At 44.9% G+C, this 22,072-nt stretch overlaps 1 protein-coding gene across 1 annotated transcript; it reads right to left on the reverse strand.

The window, feature by feature from the left end:
* Window positions 1-6,507: 6,507 nt before the first annotated feature.
* LOC112873767 (probable WRKY transcription factor 35) lies at window positions 6,508-8,586 on the reverse strand. Its single transcript, XM_025936817.1, has 3 exons — window positions 7,615-8,586; window positions 7,384-7,488; window positions 6,508-7,090 (listed from the first exon to the last, which is right to left on the reverse strand). Exons 1-3 carry the CDS (start codon window positions 7,656-7,658, stop codon window positions 6,583-6,585), a joined length of 657 nt encoding a protein of 218 aa, XP_025792602.1. The 5' UTR covers window positions 7,659-8,586; the 3' UTR covers window positions 6,508-6,582.
* Between the last annotated feature and the right edge of the window lie 13,486 nt (window positions 8,587-22,072).

Below are 22,072 nucleotides of genomic sequence, written 5' to 3' on the forward strand. Positions count from 1 at the left end.
GAGAATCGAAGACCAATGCACAGAAAGAAAAAAAAAGAGAGAGAACAGCGGCAAAAGTGCCTCAACGGTCAGAACCAGAGTTTCCAATCCGTGGTAAAGGCTTGAAAATACCTAACAAGCTTAATTAAATAAATCAACTTAATTAAGTACCAAATATCATATAATAATATGCTTAATTTAAGTGAAATTATATCCAAAAGATAAGTGTCACCTCATGATTTTGTACAAATAAAATTTCAAAATGTTATATATTGGACATACACAAGGTAGTACCTTATTACTACTGTGGGATATATATACAGACTGTCGTCAACGTGTGTATCCAATATTAAAGTTTGGGATGATTAATGATTACGCCTTTCTTTTCAGTGATTATCTTAATTCATATTTCATATTGGCCATATACAAGGTAGTATTATAATACTACTGCGGGATCTACACTATCATACAGTGATCATCCTCAAAGTGCGTACCCAATTTTGAATATGAATTAAATAAGATCTACACCAACATGGTAACCACCCCTATTAATATAGCACATATGAGTGGAGTCTAAGGTATCTATTGCGATGACGCCAAACTATGCCTATACCAACGAGTTTCTCGTCCACTAATGTGAGGTCTACACCATTTAGGTGACTACATTTAATGTGTTAAATTGCAAGTACATAATAACACAGTTGATATCTAGACTACGACTATTATTCACATTTGATAATAGCAATGATTTTTATCGCCTGTTAACTACACGTAGACCAAGAAGCATTTGGATCTATAAAATTTGCATATATAAAGTCAAGACTCATCTTGAATTCAAATCATTTTGCTTAGTTAAATAGCAGAAAATTGTGCAATATATTTTGGTGACTGTCTTCACTCAAATAAATTGAGTCTATATTTTGACAATGATCATTGCATCATCTATTTATTATAGAATAGAGTTCAAAACAATAGCAGTGATCTTTTGTCACTTTATCAATTATTGGATAGTCCTCTTATAATCAAGCATCGCCTTGGTTAAAAAATATGCACATCAATATTGTATGCTATGTAATTTACGGTCAAAGTAAATTAATTATATACATGATCAACTCGTGTAGGATATGGCTAATGTTTCCATAATGGAAATTTTTTCCCTGAACTCGTATCAAATGGGATTAATTCTTCAGTACAGGCACTAGATATGAATGATACCAATGGGATGCTCATGACACCATTATCACCATAGCTCTACCCAAAAAATGTGCCAACCCATTCCTAAAATACCACACATGCAACATCGTGTGTTCCATCTAATCATTTTTTTTAAAAAAAAGATGAGTATTCATAGGAGCAAGGTCCATCAACTTTTGCAATTTCATTCGGAATTGCCAACAAAGAATGTAGTATTGTCTAAAATATAAGTAATTGTTTTCTTAGTCATCTATCATGATTTTAAGTTGAACGGTAATTTATAAAGCAATGGATCTCTAAAACACATATGATGTCAGTAATGGCCAGTCTCACACTTGTCCAAATGTGTGGTTGTATAGCTTACATGCATACTAAATTAAATATTTGGTTGAATCATTCCACCAATCCATTGGAGGTAGTCGAGTTTCAGAGGATAAGTTTGAAGCTCACTTCAACAAATGATACCACAAAAGTCTCCATATTATCCTGGAATTAACATTAGTTGAATTTTATACTACTACGCGTAGTATATTGTCCATCATAGATATCATATAATTATACATGATATTTATATCTTGTATGAGTTAAAATTCATACTAAAATTAATTTGGATCCAACCAAATAGAAAAGAAAATTTGTTTAGTGGAGCACTGCACAGCTAATTGACGTAGAGATCATACTCTCCTTACGGATATTCAATACCGCGATATGTTTTTCACGATATCCATTTATATGATTTCATATTGAAATCTAATACTAAGGGTGATGATGAAATATCATCACTCAACTTGGTATAATGGATATGAAAACTAAAATACTTATAAAAAATCTTTTCATAGCATCTGGAGTGTATTATGCATACATCAATCCCATATTACATGTTGCGTGCAAAATAATTTTTCAATCTTAATAGAAGACATGGCATGATAGTATTGGCCATTTCGCATAAAGAATAATAAGAAAAAATATTATCAATATTATTGATCATGGCATATATTTTTGTAGTCCTCAGATTCTATGTACACCTCATGTGTCATAAGGGAATTGGTTTTAAGATTCTATTATCTAAAAACTTGAAAAATGAGCCATTTAATGGATGTAGTTACTCTAAAATGCTTGTTAACGTATTCAAAAATAGTTTCACATGTGTTACCGTTTTCATCTTCCGTAGGGGCCTTTAGTCTTTTGATAATTGCTCGTATTTTAATTAGATCAAATTATCCCGGACAAGGAATCAAATCCAATCTCATGGAATTATTTGATTTTGAGAACTATAACATTGAGTACTCTATGTCCATATTAATTATTGGCTATTTGAATCTCATGAAATAGAATTGCAATTTATCTTGGCAAATACGGAGTTACACACCATATTATTATAACAAATTTGTTAGACTACAATCATCCAGCTCCCTCCGTTGCAGTTAGTACATGGAGTTTTGGCCTCAGCCAAATATTTCTTATCTGCATGTCGGATATGTTTTACACATCGAGATCACCACCTCAGTATACATTAATGGCATTGAGGATCTATAAGAGGTATTATTATCCATCATAAGTACTTTTGATCGCTCATGCAGGATTAATTTACAGCACTATTGAGGGTAATTTCTGGCATTAGGGGGAGATAAATACCATATATATAATACCATAAATCTAAAGTGAATGGTATATAAATTCAATTCTCAGATCCACGTACGCACTAAAGAATATCTGAAGCACAATTCAGAACATCTTATATTTGTAGCACATTACAAATAGTCTGCCAAATGCATTTACTTATCAAAAGTATCATCATATCTGATCTCTATTGATAATGTACCAGAAAGAGTGGAGTACCTAACAAATCACTCAGCTCCCAAGTCAAAATAAGAGGGCGAGAAGTATGGTAATTAGGGATATAGCTTATTTCAAGCATCAACGAAAATAGGGGAGGGATCCTCCAGGATGGTAAATGCGAATCAACATTATGCATGTTGTTAACACTTTGTGGATATTCATATCCAAAGCCTATGAATGTTGCTTAACATTTAAAAGCCCAGTGCACATAAATTCAGGCACTGGGTCAATGGAACACCCTAACTCCATCATCGTGGGAAATGAGATAGAGTTCTGGAGGGTGGATATTTTCACAAGCTATATTGTGGGTTCTATCGAATCAATCATACAAAGATTACAAATTATTGATATATACTCCTTATCAAAATTATCATTAGATGGATTCAGACCAAAAGTCCTAGGCAGAGTGTCGAAACACTCAAAATTTGATCAAATCAAAGCTGAAAATTAGGGAGAAGTGTTCTCATTCAATGATGAGAAGTATTCAGGATAGAAATATCTTCTCATATTGCATTCTTTATGAAAGCAAGGTGGTGAAATAGCGAGAACTTGTAGTACATGGTTTCACGCAGAGAGTGAGCAATATACCCGTATGGTATGTGTAAAAATTATATTCCCATATTCAATCGTTAGCAACATATATTATGTTTGTAACATAATATATTAAAGTTGCAACATATATTATGTTTGATAGATTCATATATACAATGGATTTTGTTTTCTAAATCAAAATTGAAGTTGCAACATATATTATGTATAAATCAAGTTATGGGGACTTTTAGTTGATGTGGTACAACTAACCAAATGAGTATCTTTCATGCATGAATTATTTTAATATGATTGCATATGTGTGTATATAAAGAAATTTCAAAATGAATTTTATCATCTCAACACACAAGCAAGCAAGCAATCATTTTAATATGGATTTTGAGTTGAAATTTGGGTAAAACCAAACTGTACTTAACTCTACAACTTAAGCATGTACAACAGTTTACCAATATACAATTAATATTGTACACCAATATTCAAGATTATATCCATCAACACTTGTGGTCAGCCAATCCCTAAAGATGGATCATTTTCTATAAAGACCGTGGGATGACATTCTTAGTGCCATCAAAATGCTTATGTATCCTACAAATTGCGATAGGCCTAATACTGCATTTGTAGATATTTTGATATAGCTCAAGATAGCGCAACAACTTAATAACACCATATAGGTGGGAGTCAAAGAGGATATCCACATATATCAAATAGTACAAAAAATATTTTGATTTATTAGGAATAAATCAAGATGTGACAGAAGTAGGATATAAAAAAAAACTGGCTAATTAATCCTCATATTGTCAGACTACTGATGTTATGGTAATGAAATTTACATTGGAGTTATAAAAATAAATTCTAATAGTAACTTCATCTGTCATTCCAAAGCATTATATATATTCATATAATTTTACTGAATTATTAATTGTGATTCCTTCGAATCAGTTCTATCATCTACAATGATAATACGACTCGTACTGCTTAGATGATAAAAGGTTATACAAAAGCAGTATTACTAAATCTATTGTTAAACATCTTGCAAAATTAGATGATAAGATAATGTTGTGAGATTCACTACAAAGTTATTACAAACTACTACATTATAGAAGTGTAATTCTAAAATCTAAAATCGGTATAACCTGTTCAAACATCATATTGTACTCCTTTTCTATATATGAGTTTTTCCTTGAATGGTTTCTCATAAAAATTTTAATGAGGCAATATCAATACAAGAATATATGTCATATCTCCTATTTTCCCCCATCGGGGTTTTTAAAGGTGATATTTAAGATATATTGGATGTCATATCTTCTATTTTCCCTACAAAAGTTTTTAAGGGATATCAAAGGCATATTATTCCTCCTCATATTTTCCCATTAGATTTCGGGAAGGTTATTTGTATATGATCCGCATATCATATTATTGGAAAACTTGCTTATAATTTTCTCATTTCGAGGTTTTCTCATATGAGTTTGGGATGAGACAATAATCTATATATGCTATATTATTTTCTTATATTTTCCCACTAGGTTTTAAAGACTTTTTAATGGCATATAAATATACGATTTGGTTTCTTCTCAGATTTTTTCCACAGAATTTTTGGAGGAGTTTTTCCCATACAATAATGAAGGATGATTGAACAATGGTTACAAGAAGCTAATTGATCAGGAGAAGCGTTAGAATTAAGTTTATATTAATGATTAATTAGTTTGCACCTCTTCATAGAGAGATACCTCTTAGTAGATATATATGATCTTTCACGAAAATTTGTGGACCTTTCACGAAAAGATCTGAATCCCCAAGGAATATGTCTTTTGAACACACCCTTCACCATATATAAATATATAATCATATTGTTCATTCAATCAATAAATAAATAATTTGTTCATTCGCTCTTTATTTTCTACTTTCAACAGCAGTCTGGCACCGTCTGCGTATTCTACGTGGGCTGGGCTCTCTTAACTGTGGGCCTCGTTGGGCTTATCAGTGGGCTGGGGCCGCTGCTCTTTCTTAGCCCAAACAAGCATTAGCCTGGGGATAAATAAAAGAAAGGAAAAGAAGCAAAATGGAAGCGGAGGGTAACACTGAACACAACAAGCACCAGTGCATCAACTCACTCTCGTTTGCATATAAAAAAAAAACTCACTCTCATTTGTGGAGATTGAATGGAGTTAGCAATTGTTGATGCCGTGGTTGTCTTCAGACCCTGAACATTTTGTTTCATCTGATATGCTTTTTCCTTTTTCAGCATGTCTGTAAAGCCTAGCTGTTTCGACAAAACCCGGGCGGTTCTAAACCCGAGTTCTGAAAGAACTTGAGGAATCAAACTCATGTGAATCTTTGCATCACTTTCCTTTTCTAACTAATGTAAGGCGACCTTGTTCTTTTATTAATTTCCTCATTGGCTTCTGGATCCGTGGCTGGGCATCCTGAATTCCTGATGGGCGATGGCCCTCTCTCTGATGGTAAATTACAAAGCAGTCACTATATTCTGCACCTCCTTCGTGATCCCTTTTTTTTTAAAAAAAAAGAAAACACCTTCATGATACTACAGACGCGGAGCGCACAAAATATGGCTTGGAGGAAGATAAGATTGTGCTCGACTGCTCGTCCTAGTCCCATGGTCATATTCTTCAGGGAGTCGTCCTTTACATGTCTTTTTAAAAATGCAGAAACTTTGCACCATCACCTATGCAAAAGAAAACTATTTGTGGCCATGCTGCGTCTGTCTAATTCGGCACCCTTTTCACCCTGTGTGGTCAGATTGTAATCCCACTTCATATTTGCTGGGAACAGGTTTTTTTTCACTCTATACACATTAGTTACCGGAACAAAATTAATGGCACAGCTTGCAGAGATGAACTGGACTTAAATTAGCAGTGGTATTTCGTTTTTTGAACCAAGAGAACAAAAGTAACATGCGAATCTCTAGTACTCTTCGGCACGTAAAGGAACAAAAAGAAAAAAAAAGACATCTGTATCATATTAGTTTCTTGAAGTAAAATCAATTGCCTTCCACCGATCAATTTACAAAAAATGGAAGAACCTGATAGACCCAAATCTGCCCGCATCTACCACCTCCTCCGGCACTGCGCCGGCGCCACCCGCGAACGCGTCGTGGCACTCGGTGCTGCAGGACGCCGGTTTCTGCTCCACGGCGCCCGCGCCCCACGGGTACGTCTCCGACCGCCGTAGCACGGGTGGGTTGCTGATCTCCGGGGGCGTGCCTCGCCGCGCCGCGGCGCTGGAGGAGGGCGAGCCGCCGCTGGCATTGGTGGCCGCCGCCGCCGCCGCGACCGACGGTGGTTCTTGCGCCGCCGGCCCGGACGACGAGTCGAAGCAGATGGAGACGGCCTTCCCCGACGAGGTCTGCAGCTGGAACTCGGAGGGGGAGAGGGGGAGGAAGGCGCTGTTGCACGAGTGCTCGTTGTAGTAGGTGACCGCGTACAATGGCGGGTCGCTGTGGTCCTTCTGCTGCACCTGCTTCGTGGCCGGGCAGTTCATGTTGTCCTTGTAGGTGCATCTGTAGTAGTATCTGCAGCAAACGTGGGGGAGGAAATCAAACTTGTGAGCGAAATGACCATGAAAAGATCCAGCTTTTCTTTTGGCTTCAAACATTTCTTCAAATTTGTCTGTATATTACGGTACGGCCGATTTGGATGCGGTAAATGGGAGTAAAGTGAAAGAAGGTTGTGGCTAATAAAGGTGGATTCTTTGCCGGTCGTGGTAGATTTCTCAAAACACGGGCAGATGCAGATTTTTTTTTCAGGAACAAACGAGGACGAAACGAAACAAAAAGATAGAATATAGATGTCCATCCGTTCGGACCTGGGGAAGTTGGTGTTGTTGATCTTCTTCTCGCCGTACTTCCTCCATTGGTGGCCGTCGTTGTGCGGCGCGAAGGTGTCCACCTTCCTCATGCGCTTCTCCTTCCTGCCAAGATTTCATTTTTTCCCCCAGAAAAAGGGAAACACAAATCAGGCGCCGCCCACTCCGAACTGAACCGCGGCAACAGCAAAGATCATCCAGAGAAACGGAAGCCCCAGCGGCAGTTGTTACCTCGAATTGATCTGCGACTGATGCGAGCTCGGCGCCGGAGACATTGTTCCCGGTGGAAGAAGAAATCAAGAAATGCGGGGAGCGAGGGCGGAGGGGACGCGGCCGGCCGTGGAGGAGAGAGCAGGCAGGCCGGAGCGCTTTTAATTCGGAAGCGTACTTGACCAGCCTTCAGGGCAGCAGACGAGCACCCCTTTTTAGCTTCGCCGCTTAACAGCTTAACAACACATGAGAGGAAGAGAGAGAGAGAGAGAGAGAGAAGAGGAACTCGATAATAATTGAACCCTCGCGGCCATATAAAACTCCCCGAAACCGAGACCAAGAACGATGCAAAGATTATCTTGGCCTCCGGGCGTATCGCTGTCACGTGCCCCCGCGCACCGACGGGCGACCCCTCCCTGAGAAATTTCCCTGCGCCTTCTCCAGAGCCCCCAGCGCAGCAGTGCCGGAGGCCGGAGCGGCGTACAAGTGGCCTCGGGTGATGTGTCGCCCGTGTTTGTTTATTGCCCTAAGCACTGTCATCGATCTCGCAACTTGGGCTAAAAATAAGCCTCCGGCTGATCGGAACTCGGGCTATTGTAGTATATCTACATCTTTTTCCGGCCGGACCGGTTCAAAATCTTGTTTCCAAAATGGAAGTTGAGGTGGTGGCACATGATGGAGAAAAGAAGGAAAAAAAGAAAAAGGGGAACCAGTTGGGCTTGACCTGATTGATGCCTTTCCCTGGCGGAGGCCAGAGGAATCGTCTCGTTGCTTGGGAAGGAGGGCGACTAGCTGCTGCTCTCTCTGCCGAATGCTGATACCTACCGCGCGTCCCGATGGAGGATCGCTCGCCGGGGTTTTTTTAAAAAGACCTGCACATGCCGGAGGCCAAGTTGGGGCGGGAAGGAATCTCTCCTTTGCTCGCTTTCTTCCCGCCGAGTTTTTTTAGGACCCCCGGCGATGGACGTGAGCTCAGCTCTGATGTTACCCGCCCCCACTGGGTCTTAGTTAAAACCAACCCCGGCCACCGGCGATTGGATCGCCGGGCGGGCGCCCGGTCACGGGACCATCCACGCGGCCACTAGTTTAAGCGCGCAGTCCCGCAGCTGGGAGGCAACCGGGCCCAATTGGCCGCGCATCACGACTCACGACGGTGATAAGCATCGCTCGCTGGGCTAGCTCAGTACTTGTAGTGGTTGATTTGGCCGTTGATGCTTGCTCGAGTCAAGTGGCGGCCATGACGCGGTAAAAAAAGAATGCAGAGAACGCAGCAGCGGTAAAAGGAGCGCCTAAAGAAAAGGAATGTTGAGAGGAATGCACCATCTGTTTTCCTGTGCGGTGAGAATGACAGCCACGGAGATAATTAATTAATTAATTAGTCTATCCGGAACTGGCGGACGGATGGACCATGGACGGACGCACATGAAAGATGAAACCCTAGCTCCGGGGCCAGCGAAGTCAGAGGAGAAGAACGGGAGGGGGCAGGCTAACAGGCGCGCCAGATGGCTTAGTTTAATGCCGCACATCACTGAATAAGACTCCGTTTAGCCGAGAGGTCTGACTTTCTACCCGGCCTCGCAACCCGCTGGGCTAAAGTATCCGGGAGCAGTTAGTCCTGCTCTTCTCTTCTCTTCTCTTCCCTTCTTCCCTTGGGATTTACTATATTTACAAATACTTTGAACAGCGGTCTACTATACCCGAAAATAAAGAAGGCTAGAGGAAGACTGGGACACGCTAGCTAGCCCATTTTATAACGGGCCCTTCTAGAAAGTGGACGGGTATCGCCTCCTGATTGGCCGGTTGGCGGGGGTGGGGTTGCCTGCGATGCATTCAGCTTCAGCAATCCAGATCTTGGCTTATTCATTGACCTGCAGATGTATATAAATGCAGCTGGTTACGGACTAAACTATGGCGCCGCGGTCCCTGATAAAACGGGAGAAAACAAGCATAGAAGTGTGGCCACAATGAACTACACGATTAACAACTGGGGGCCAAGAGACCCGGGGATAGAAAAGGCGTATAGTTTGCGGCCGGCCTACGTGTGCCATCCCATCGGCTCGGTACGTGACATGCAGCTGCCGGCGTCCCCCGTTCACACACGCAAGCCACCTCACCAGAAATTTTCATAATGATCAGATTAAAAATCAATCAATCTGTTTGATATTCCCATGAACTAGATGAAATGGTTACTGGTAGATAGACATAGATAAATAGGGCGAAAGGTGAAGTCAAGCAGGGATTAAAAAACTAAACTGGCATGAGAGGCACTGGAACCTAACACTGGAATCACTTAAAGAAAGCTTACTAGCTTGGAATATCATGCCGTTCGCCTCCCATCTGAAAATATAATAACCCCAGTATAGTCAGAAAGATAGCAATAATAAGTTTGGTGCCTGCCTTCCAAGCGTGCCAGTAATGATACTCGTGGAAAAATACTGTGCCCGCCCTGCCGTGCCGGCACGAGCCCCGGCCAAACGTCAAACCACGAAGCGGACGGCCGAGTTTGGACGTACGATGGCGCCAAGCCACTCGGCGAGTAGCCTATGGAAAATTGGCCCTTGTAAAAAAAATTTCTCTTGTTAGAGCCGTGACCGGATTTTCGTGGCACGATGGTAAACATGTAGTGCATCGACCCGTTTCGATTGGTCGGGTCTTTGCTTATCTGAAAAGCACCTTTTGATTCATTAGTCTTTGTTAAAACTGACCTCGCGCCCGTCCCGGGCCGCTCGTGGTGTCGCGGTCAGAGCAGACGAGACGACGCATCGAGCTAGGCGGCGCGAGCCGGCCGAGTCTGGTCGACGGCCTTCAAGAAGCTGACCCTGCTTTAGGAACAGTCTTATAGCTTAGCGCTCGGCCATCGGCCAACGACAGAGAAAGAAAAACACTGCCTTAGAAAAAGACACACACGATGAGATCATGAGATGAAGACGAGTGCACAAAACTAAGACGCGCATCTCTCGTTCCTTGCACCGGAAAAGATGTGTTCCCTCCCGGTCCAAATTTGCAGCGGTCTAGTTAGGTTTCTCGCAAAAAGCAGAAAACGAATTCAAATATTTTAAAAGAGGGCCGTCGCTGGTCAGAGCTAAATTGGGCGCAGCAGCCTTGAATGTTTCCTGGAACACTTGAGCCTTTTCTCTCTCTCTCTTTTTTTCTTTTTGAACAAGAAAGGAACAGTCTTGAACTTGAGACACGGAGATACCGCCGTGATTTTCCTGTTGGCGCCCATAGATGCCGGTTTGCCACGCGGCCGGTTAGTGGCTGGACCGCGAGGAAGTGGCTTTTGCAGTTAGCGGATTAGTTACACATAATTACGTGACCAGCGCCAAGTCTCAAGTCGTCACCACGTTTGGAGGTTACCAGTTCGCTCCTTACCTGGAAAAGATGCTCCTCAGATAGAATGGGATGTCTATGTTTACACAACTTAAAACGGCCCCATGTAGAAGGCAGGAGTTCCTGAGCTTTTGTATCTTTCACACGTATAAAGGGAAGTACCAGAGCGTTCTTTTGATTGTGCGATTTCTTTTGCGTCTTTTATTCGTAGCGTTGCTTCTATAAAGAACACGTGAAAACACCCAAAATTCAGCTCCCAGGGATTTCTTTGCCGTCTTTTGTTTACTCATTTCCGCACGAGAAAAAAGGAAATGAATTGCTGTAGTACACGTGCACAACCGTCTTTCGTGTGGTATGAGGTTTTCTAAAGTGAACACGAGAATTGCAGGTAAAGTTTGTTCAGCTTTCAGAGTTTGCTAGGTTCCCTTGTTCAATTCCAGGGGAAATCTCGAAGTCCCAAACATTGCAGAGAGGATTCTTTCAAAAAGAAAAGCATTGCAGGGAGCCAGAGAGGAAGTGCCAAAGCTCTGGATAGCCCAATCTGCGATGAGGCCCAGCAGTGAGAACAGTATTGCAGCGGTCCATCCGGCTTGGGCTGCTGGCACCGAGAAAGGGTTCGATGGACACGGCCCACGCCCCTCCGAGGGCTTCTCGCACCGGGGGGGCTATATATTCGGCCGATGGGCCGTTTCCTTTCTTGCCCCGCGGAGCGCGCGCGATCCTGCATCCCGCCGGGGCCACACGGCCCAACGCGGAAGAAAGAGAGAGGAGCAGCGCCGCGACCGCGCGCTGCCGGGCCCCAATCAAGCTCGCGCGCGCTCGGCTAGCCCTGCTTCTTTTTTTTTTTGTCTCATGGACTGGACAAGAGACGAGCTACTGCAGTTGTACATGCACCAAACGTACTGTACTACGGTACACTTCCACTTGCAGTTCTACTAGTTGAGACTTGAGAGTAGCACGACCCACTTTGCACGGTGAGTCAGCAGCCCAAACAGTAACCGTGTACAGCACTACAAACTCAGGGTACATGCGCAGCCCAATGGCACTTGGCACGATCGTCCGGATTCCTTTCTTGAGTAGGCATGTGAGAGATCAGATCTGATCCTCCACGAAGCAGCGTGAATTCATTGCAAATGGGGGAGAAAATGAGGAACAAGCATGAAGCATCAGGGAATAAGAAAGGGTCTTCCCCTCGATGAAGAATAAAAACCTCTCGTGCCAAGGATGTGATGTGGGGAACATTCTTCTGGCTAGACATAGAATCGATGCTGTCAACTCGTCAACATCCTCGGATTCTTTACTATCGGGATCCCATGGGTATTAAAGAAAGGACAATACAAAGGAGAGAAAAGGACGCTGCGCCTTGAGGCCTCGAGGGGCGATGGCATATTCGATCCTCAGAATTCAACCTTTTCTTTACTTTGACGTGCATGCCCGCCGCCGACGCACTGAGCTCTACCAGAATGTGCCGTAAAAAGACACCCGAAATTGACCGATTAACAAAGGCTTTCGTTACTTAGCTCTGGTGGTTGGGAAGAAAATTACCATGCATTGGTCTATTGGTTTGCTTTTGGAGAAAGTGTCATGTGACATCCAATCGCCATCAGCACACTAATTAAGTAATTAATATCTATACGAGCAACGAGCGTACAAGATTTTTCAAACAGCGGAGGCAAATGATGTGATAACCATAATTCGAGATGGTGATGGTGATGCTAGTTACAATCGGCCTTTGCATAGCACATCAGCCTGCTACAATGCCTTTGGTGCTTAATTGATTTATTTAAGGCTTTCGCTAAAAAAAGGGGTTAAAGCCTCGCTCGAGACAACGGTTTCCCCACTAGGAAAGTGTCCAGTATTGCTGCCCCCGCGCCTTGCTGATGTGGGTTTAAGAGGGTATTTAGTTTGGTGGGGCTTAAAATCTCTAATAGGTCTCTTTTTATCCAAATATAAGGGTTTATCGGTGAGGCTTATGCCCATAAGCCCCATAAGCCCGTAAGCCCCTTCAAGGGATGCTTATGGTATCTTATTTTCTGTGTGCCCCACCAAAATATCCCTCTTTCCTCCCACTACCTTTGTCTCCCTCACTACCCCGCACCCCGCACACTCGCGCCCGCAGCCTCTCCGCCCCTCGCGCTCGTAGATCCTCCGCCGTCACCGCCGCGGTCCGTCCCTGCGCCCCATCGTAAAGCTCTCTCGTCGCCACGGTCCTCCGCCCCTGCTTGCCATTTTCAACCTCGTCGGGAGATGGACGGAGATGGAAACGACGGCTACCCGGAGTACCTCTTGCAGCCTGGTCCCGCTGCCGGTTTCGATTTGTTCTCTCAGGCGGTTTCCTCGGATCCGGCTGTCCATGGTCCCCGGAGAAGCATGGCGGCGCTGGATCTCAACTCGCAGGCAGATTTCCCAGCAGATCCTCCAACCCGCGCCACGAAGTGGAGGTGCCGCCACGAGGATCCTGCCGGTGCGCCCGCCTCACGCTGCTCGATCTCCTCGAAGTGGCCGTGGAGGAGGTCGGGTTGGTGAGGGTCTCGAAGATTCCTGGATTTTGGAGCTCATCCACGTGGACATGGTACTGGCAGACGCGGTGGCGTGGAGCAAGCTCCCGTGGATCTGGTCGTGGATCCCGTGTAGGACCTCACGCTGCTTGATCTGGTTCGGACAGTCCTGGCGCCTGCCAGCGGCAACGCTGTTGATGATTGGGATGGCGATGACGATGACGACGTGGAAGAAGTTGCCCAAGGGAGCTCCAATGTAAGTTTGTCCTTCACTTCACATTAATCCTTGATGCAGTTGGCTGTTTCATGCTTGTTGTAGGTTGTTTGATGCTTGTAGTAGGTTGTTTGGTCCTTGGATTAGGTTGTTTGATGCTTGCAGTAATTGGTGATATTCAGTTTTTAGAGTTGTTCATGGAGAAATATTAGTATTTATTTCCAATATTATTTTATTTTACTATATGTGCACTGACAAGGTCGATTGGTCAGAAGAAAATCTTTACACCTTGTATCAGTTGTGGTGTGACCAAATAGAAGCAGGGAATTGCAACAGTAGCACTATGAGTGGAAGAGAATATAAGATTGTGTCTGACAAATATTATGCAAGAACTAGTTTGAGGCATGATAAGAAACAACTCAAGAACCGTGTTGGTATACTCAAACAATTTCTACCTGTTCTATAGAATGTGTAACAACTCTAGTGGTATTAACCGTGGTTCTAATATGAAAGTAATAGGAAAGTAATAGCCAGTCATCACTGGTGGAAGACTAACTTTAAGGTATATCATTTGTTTACCTGTTCAAAGTATTTGTTATGATGATCTATATTTCTCTGATTGTGAATTTATTTGTCATACTGCAGGGCAAGTAAAATAAAGCTGAGTCGAATAAGCTAATCCATAGGGAGCCTGATTATTGCCCTCATCTTGAGATCATATTCAAGAATGTGGCTGTTGATTGAACCGTCACCTCCATATCAGGAGAGAAAGATGAGGAGGAAAAAAAGAGGAAGAAGAAAAAGAAGAGAATGACAAGTTTGATATTCCTATGAGTTCAGGGAGAAAGAGGAGGTCAATTAGTACTAGCACAACAGCTTCAAGTTCTGGAAAAAAAGCAAAATAAGGTTTTATGAGTATAATGAGCATAATGATGAACAAGTGGAAAAGTGTAGAGGAAAGGAACTATGCTGTCCTGAAGGCCAAACAAGAGGAGAAAGCAAGAAAGAGGGACAAATTAGGGGCTGATGTGTAGTTCTGCATGGACTTGGATGTGGAGTGTAGGGCAGCACCAGGCATTGTTTAGCTTTTTGGATGTACCATGTTCTTCAAAGATGAGTAGAACAGGGTGGTCTTCAAGTCCATTCCAACAAATGAAGGAAAGCTAAATTGGAGCAAGAGAATGTGTGTTCATGACAAGTTATATAGTTAGGAATCTATGTTTAAGTGGCTGTCAAGAAGTCAAGTAGTACTTATATCTTCTTTATGATTGTGAATTTAATTTGTCTATGTGGCGATGAACTTAATTTGTCGGGCTGTGAACTTAATTTGTCTATGTGGCTGTGAACTTAATTTGTCTACGTAGTTATAAATATTTTTTGTTTGTTGCTTACTTAATTTTTGAAATGTTTTTTTATTGTTGGATTAATATGTCTTTATTGTAAAATGATGCTGAAGGGAATTATGAAGCTGATGCGAATTCTGAAGCTGAAGGGGATTCAAGTAGTTCTTCAAGTGAGGGTGACATTTGGAAGATGCTTCAGCATAGGAGAAAAAGGACCAGACAGTTTCCATATGGAAATAGTCTTCATTATTGGTATCTACTATGAAACTTACGTGAACAAAGCACCATATAGGGTTGCCCCTGAAATAGGGATGGACTGGGTTGAGAAAACACTTGCCAATAGAACCTGTTGCTACAATATGTTTAGGATGAGTAGACCATTATTTGATAGATGGCATAATTTGTTGGTGAAATCTTATGGATTGAAGTCTACAAGAAAAATGATATATGTGGAGGCTCTAGCATTGTTCTTGTGGGTAGTTGGAGCACCTCAATCAGTTAGATAAGCCGATGATCGTTTTGTGAGACCAATGGAGACAGTGAGCAGAAAATTTGACCATATCTTAGCTTGTGTGATCAAATTATCCAAATATATTATTAGGCCTAAGAATTCAACATTTAGTACTGTGCACTAAAGATTACAACAATCTAGGTTTGCTTCCTACTTCAACAATACCATTGGAGCAATAGATAGGACACATATAAAAGTTGTTGTCCTAGCAAATAAGGTGGTGGTTCAATATATAGGGGGACATGAATACACTAGTTAGAATATGATGGGTATTTGTGACTTCGATTTGAATTTTACTTTTTGTTGTTGCGGGATCGCCTGGATTAGTACATGACATGAGAGTATTCAGTATTGCTAGAAACGAATACGGTGATAAATTTCCACATTCAACTTCACGTACAATACTAATTTTGTTAATTGTTTGTTCTACTTCTTTATTTAATCACATTTACTCATTGATGATAATTTGATTTTCAAGAAAGTTTTACTTGGTGCACTCTGAATATCCAAACCGACCGAGGTATCTATCACCATACAAGGGTACAAAGTATTATCTTAGCCAGTATAGAAATTGTAACGCCCGCGTTTTTATCTTATTTAAATTGCATTACCAATCACTCGCTTAAAAATCTTTTAAACCTTTTCCGCCGCTCGAGCTCCCGAAGCCCACCTGCCGATTTTTCGCCATCCCGACATCGCGCAGTCTCTTCCTCTTTTTCTGCGGAGCCGCCCATCCCTTTTCCTTTTCCACCGGCCTCGCCGTCCCGCCGCATCACCATCGTGTCGCGGTCGGCCGCGTGCGCCTGCCGGCCGCGATCGTCGGTGCCGCGCGCGTGTCCCCTCTTTTCTTTTCTCATATTTTGTTCAAATTCATTTCATTTCTCTCTTCTAACTTTTTTTCCCAGGCTCTTTTTTCTGCACTGGCTTTCTCTTTCTTTTTCTCCCCTGTGCTGCCTGCTGCCTGCTCGAGCTGTAGCCCGCTCCTTGCGCGCACGTGCGGGTCAGCGCACGACCTGCCGCTGCCCCCGTTGCTGGCTGTGCACGCGCGCTCGCATCACGCCGCCTGTGTCACGCCTCGGCCGCCGCAGCCGCTGCTACTCGCTGTGCCGCTGCATGCTTGCTGCCCGTGCACGCCAAGCCGGCGTGCGGCCCGCTGCTGCGCCGGCCCGTCTCCGTCCCGTCCCCTTGCCCTCGCAGTTTGCGCCTTGTCCCCGAGCATCCCGGCCGTCATTAATAGCGAGGTTCCTGTACTGCCCGTGACCCTCCCATGCCGGCCATCTCCCCTCTTCCTCTCGGCCTATAAATCAGACCCCAAGCCACCTCTCACTCCGCCCACACCGCTCCAGCACCTCCCCTCCTCTACCTCACACTGCAGCTCGCCGCCACCGCTCACCATTGCCAGCCACCACCCATCCCCGTGGACAGCCCTCCGTAGACTGTCTCCGCACGAGGTGATGGCCGGAATCGGACACCCTCAGCCTCCTCTCCGTTTTCCCCTCCTCCCCGGGCGTTGCCATGCACCAGGGGACCGGCGCCCATGGCCTGGCCGCCCCCCCCCATTCTACCGTTCCCCTCCCCCTCTTGTTTTGTCTCGAGGAAGAAGAAAGGCAGACTTATGTATAACCCTCTCCACTTTTTCTCCTTATGCAGTCTGCAACCCTCCACCTCCCTCTCCCAAATATTTAACCAGAGCTCCTTCTATCTCTTCATTTCATTATAAATAGGTCCTCGTCCTTTTAAACTACTCCCTAAATGACCTTTAACTCATCAGTTCATGCGATATTTTATTCCGAATCGATTCCAAACTCCACCACGCATCAAATATTTTCTCCAAGTCTCAGGATCCACATCCGACAAATATAATAGTCTTCTCTATTTTTTTTTATCGAAGCTCTCTATGTCCCTTTCTTTTTTTAGCTCGTCAGCGAACTTTGTTTTTATTGTGTGATTGTTTGTGTGTCGTAGCTGACGGTGTGACCGAGGAGGAGCAGTACCACGAGCTGGAGCCCGAAGACCCGTACCTCGAGGAGGAGCTTCCGGAAAGCTTTGAGGACGGCAAGTCCAATCCCATCCTTTGATGCATATTTATCTCAGTTTTATAAACACAATCTATTGGCTTGTTTTATAAAATGCATTGTTTTATTACAAGACATGGTTGGATAGCCACCCCTTGATTGCTATGACTATTCCATGATGACCTAAGTTAATATCTATATAGGATCTGCTCTGTTGGACGTTAACTACAGCTAGAGATGCTTAGAATCTTTTATTCCCTTTATTATATTTTAACCATGATCACAACGCGCTTTATCGGAAATAAAGGTGTGAGTGTTTTAAAAGATAAAACGGGATTTCGGAAAAATAAAAGAAAGATATAACTTGACGAGATGGACGGTGTTTCCTGTGTGAAATGCCCCTGGTGAGCTTGTACCTTTGTGGTTGAGCATGGTTGGGAGATGTCCGTCTTGTCAATGTAAGGATAAACTGAGGTGTCATCTTGCCTAACCCACTTATCGTACAACCACTCGACCGTTGTGTGGGCAACGGCTTAGCATAAACCCCACTAGTTGTTCTGCTAGCCAAAAGGAGAGCTGGTGAGCAATGGGAGATCATGGAGAAGGAATACGATCTATCTGAGTTATGTTCCGGTTATGACTTTGTTGATAGGTCACTAACCCCATGGTTGCTTCCGTGTTGGCTCGTTAGATTCAGCTAAGGTGGGTAATGGCTTTATTAGGATCCGCAGCGACACTAAGGTGTTCGTAGTGCGGTACCCTACTTGTGAATAAAGTGTACAACCTCTGCAGAGTGTAAAATCTATTCGAATAGCCGTGTCCACGGTATTGGACGAGTTACGACATGGTCACTTCAATAGATATTTTGGGATGCTTGGTTTTGTGGCGTGAGTTGTTTTGAAAGTGTCCGGTGGTTGTGTCATGAGCTACTGTGGATGTGGAGTCTGGTAGCATTAAAACTTGAATCCTCTGTGTAGGATCAAACCCACTTATTATTCGATCACTACAGAAATGTTTTGAGAGAACTCTTTTATTAAATGAACCCTTGCATGTGTGAAACCTCGCTTTATCGCAAACGAACACTAGCCTTATCCTTGATATATCCTGTGCATGATCTTTATTATTCCCCTCCGTGGGTGTGGTTGGACTTGTTGAGTACATATGTACTCACTCTTGCCTAGTTTTTACAGAGGAGGATCCGAACTTCGTTCCTGAAGATGTCGAGTAGGTCGCCGTCCTGCACCCAACCTTGCCTGTGGTTCAGGGTCTCCATAGGAAGCTTACCATGGCGCAAGACTATGATGTTATCTTAAATTTCGTTGGCACTTTAGTTTGGCTTGTAGTCCTTATGTTGTCTCTCTTGATAGTGGCGCTTCAGTGCCCGCTACCTCGACGGTTTGTACGGTAATGAACCATCTGATGTAATAAATATGTTATCAGCCTCCTGGGACTGATATTTGTATCATATTTAGTCACCTCTGATGAGGGAACGCTTCAGAAATGGACCAATGCCATGAGGTAAGAAAAAGATGTTTAATCATGCTCATTCTTCCCTTAGAAATATCATCGAGCGGTCCTTTGGGGTTTTAAAAATGAAGTGAAGAATATTGTGAATGTATCTAGTTATAAAAAAAGCAAAACAAAATAATTATATCATGCATGGCACTGCATAAGTTTCATTAGAAATAGTGCTCTTGCGGATAGGGAGTTTGAGTTGGTTGACGAAGATGAAAATTTTATTCCTACGAGCGAAGCCTCCACGGATGATGGTGATGAAATAGCCCAAGATGGGGATGAAATACTCTAAAAAGATATAAACATGAATTAACTCCGTAATAAAATAGCTCATGGGTTGTTCAGTAGACGATAAATATAATTGATTTGCTTGTTTGTGTGGGACTTTATTATGTGTGAGTACCGGACCGAACAATATATATTTGTATGATATTTGTGTAAAAATTTATGTGAATTTTGTGTAAAGTTCAGCCCGCCCAGCGAGCTACATGCAGCAGTAGAGCACTCGGCAGGGCGAGCATGCAGCGAGCGCGGGGTGCATGCATGCGCCAGGCAGCCGGTCACGCGCGGAAAGAGGATGGCTGTGGGAGGGGAAGAAAAAAAGAAAGGGACAAAAAGTATTAATTAAGGGAAGAAATATTATTACTAAGTACAACTTTAAACTTATAATAAATCTCTCCATAGAAAAAGCTTATGGGTTTATAATAAATCTATCCAAACCAAACGCCTCTCTCAAAGTTAGAAAAAACGCTGCTTTCACTGGAAACTGGATCCAGCAGGAATCCAGGAATACGTCCGTCCGAGTTGGCCTTTTCATTTTCCGCCGGGCAAGATCTGGAGATTCCGTGCTCCAGCTCAGCGTGACGCAGCAGCTATTATGGGTGGAGTGGAGGCCACATGAACCGGAGCCTCCTTTCGGAGCGAACCCATACTAAAGCCAGCAAATCGTGCACGCATGTGGTTCTGGTAGGTTCCAGACTCCAGAGCAGAGGAGTACAGAGAAGAACAACCGCGACCGAGGTCGACGACGCGCCTTCACCTTTTCCCCAACGTACGGGTGCGTGGCTTTTCCGATCGGTTCCCGGGTGAAGAATGGCAGATCCACGTGGTCACTCGCTAGATGCAAGGAAACGGCTTCTGCGCGTACCGTTGGCGCTGGCTGGCACGCGTCGACAGGCATCCAGATCGGTCGGCGCACGAGCCAGCAATTCGCGGTGGCGGTGGCAGAACAGAACAGAACTGAACTACACTGGTCGTGATGGAGGGCCGGTGCGGGATTTTGTTCTCCGTCTCTCCGCCCGCACCGTATGCGCGCCCGCAGATGCCATGGAGCAAAGCGCCGCGTGCACCGGGCGCCACCCCGCGCCCACGAGCGCAACGCACACGCAGCGCGCGCGCGGGAAGAAAGGCATCGGCAGCGGCAGCGGCGACGCCGCATTCGCACCGACTGACCGCCCCGTACGTTCCCGAAGGAAAGCAGCTTTTGGTTTCGGGGACGGACGGAAAGCGAGCGGCTCGGATCAAACACAGAGACGCACACACACTAGGCGCTGTCCGCACCCATCCCTGAGGGAATCTTGGCGCAGGTAGCTATCGCGCTTTTTTGCTCGGCGGCACAGGTCGAGCGGTGGAGCCGCCCTGGAGCGAGCGGTCGCGCGCCAATCGATCGATGATAACAAACTGGTGGATATGCTTCCTGTAGCCAGTAGCCACGCCCGGGTCGGCGCTAGGGGAGTGAGTACGTAGGCGAGTAGCTGTTGGGTGCGGCGTCGCCATCGCCGGCACGACCGGCGGCCGCGCGGGTACGCGACGAGCGAAACACAACGCCGTCGGATGATGTTGTTGCGGAGGAGTGGTCAGTCGGCAGTGATCGCGCGCATCTCAGGCCTGGCCTGCTACCTGTTCTTGCGGGAAACAGCCAGACGACTGTTTGCTGTTTGGGTTGTTGAGACGGACGTATTCCCGAGTACCATGATGCGTGTGTAAGATCGCTTGGATGCCACGTCTCGCGCGATCGACTTGGAGGTCAACGGGTAAATTAGGCTCGTTTTGATTTCTTTGCAGCCAGTCCAAGGCCATGGAAAATCATCATTCGTCGGAAAAACGACAATGCCGTGCTGCCTACGTACTAGGTCTAGAGCAGCTGAAAGGGGGATAGGCGGCAAAAGTCGAAGCTGCCCTTCGTTTTTCATTTTTTTGGTAAAGAAAGTCGAAGCTGCCGCGTTGACTAGCCAGTTCTGCAGCCGGCTGGCGATGACGGTCACAGTCGTCGTGCCGTGTCAGAAACCCATCCATCTGTCTACCGATAATGACTGGAGTATGCATCAAGTTCTACGACACGATTATTTCGGATTATTTATTAGCTTTAATGCAAACAACTCTCGCCGTCTCGCTAGTACTATCCGGGACGGCGGTCATCATGCCGTCAGAACACCAGACGGTAGAATTGGGGGGCAAAGCCTCGAGAGATCTTACCGGAGCAGAGGCTCGCCACCAAATCCAGAGCCCGTACGGGGATGTAGCCAAGACAAACTGCTGCAGCGTCGCCCCATGAGCACTGTGCACACGTGACACGCCCCATCCCCATGTGAGTCAGCGCCAGGACCCATCCACAGCCTGTGGAGATCTCGACCGAGTGTAGTTTTTTTTTTCTACCGAGTTACACGAACCCGGACACAAACCAGTACCCGCCAGCGGTGAACAAGCGTACCCTGCGGTCTCCAAAGGCGAAATTTCCCTTTTTCTCCTCCCTGCGGACCACGAAACCACCCCTGCAGCCGCCGAGGCTGGCTGGCTGGCGTAGACCCGAACAAATCTGAAGCGAGACGGGGGCTAGCGAGATCGCGAGAGGCGGCTAGGCCGCTAGTGCAGTGGGGCGCGAATGGCAGCCCACCCTGCCGGCGCCCACCCGGAAGAGACCACGCGAAAACAACGGGGAAAGAGGCGAAAGAAGCCAACGAAACGCCCTTTCGGCTTGTTCCTTCCACCACCGGCCACGCGGGCGGGCGGCCAGCCGGCTAGCGGCCACGGGCCACCTCGCGGTGACGCGCACC

The sequence above is a fragment of the Panicum hallii genome, chromosome 9, assembly GCF_002211085.1.
Source record: "Panicum hallii strain FIL2 chromosome 9, PHallii_v3.1, whole genome shotgun sequence".
Taxonomy (NCBI): Eukaryota; Viridiplantae; Streptophyta; class Magnoliopsida; order Poales; family Poaceae; genus Panicum; species Panicum hallii.

Bases quoted from the DNA above. Each gene is read 5' to 3' on its own strand.
- LOC112873767 (XM_025936817.1), bottom strand. From the start codon at position 7,658: ATGTCTCCGGCGCCGAGCTCGCATCAGTCGCAGATCAATTCGAG. The intron at 7,489-7,614 runs GTAACAACTGCC...AAATCTTGGCAG, and splicing joins CAGTCGCAGATCAATTCGAG to GAAGGAGAAGCGCATGAGGA. The intron at 7,091-7,383 runs GTCCGAACGGAT...CGTTTGCTGCAG, and splicing joins AACAACACCAACTTCCCCAG to ATACTACTACAGATGCACCT.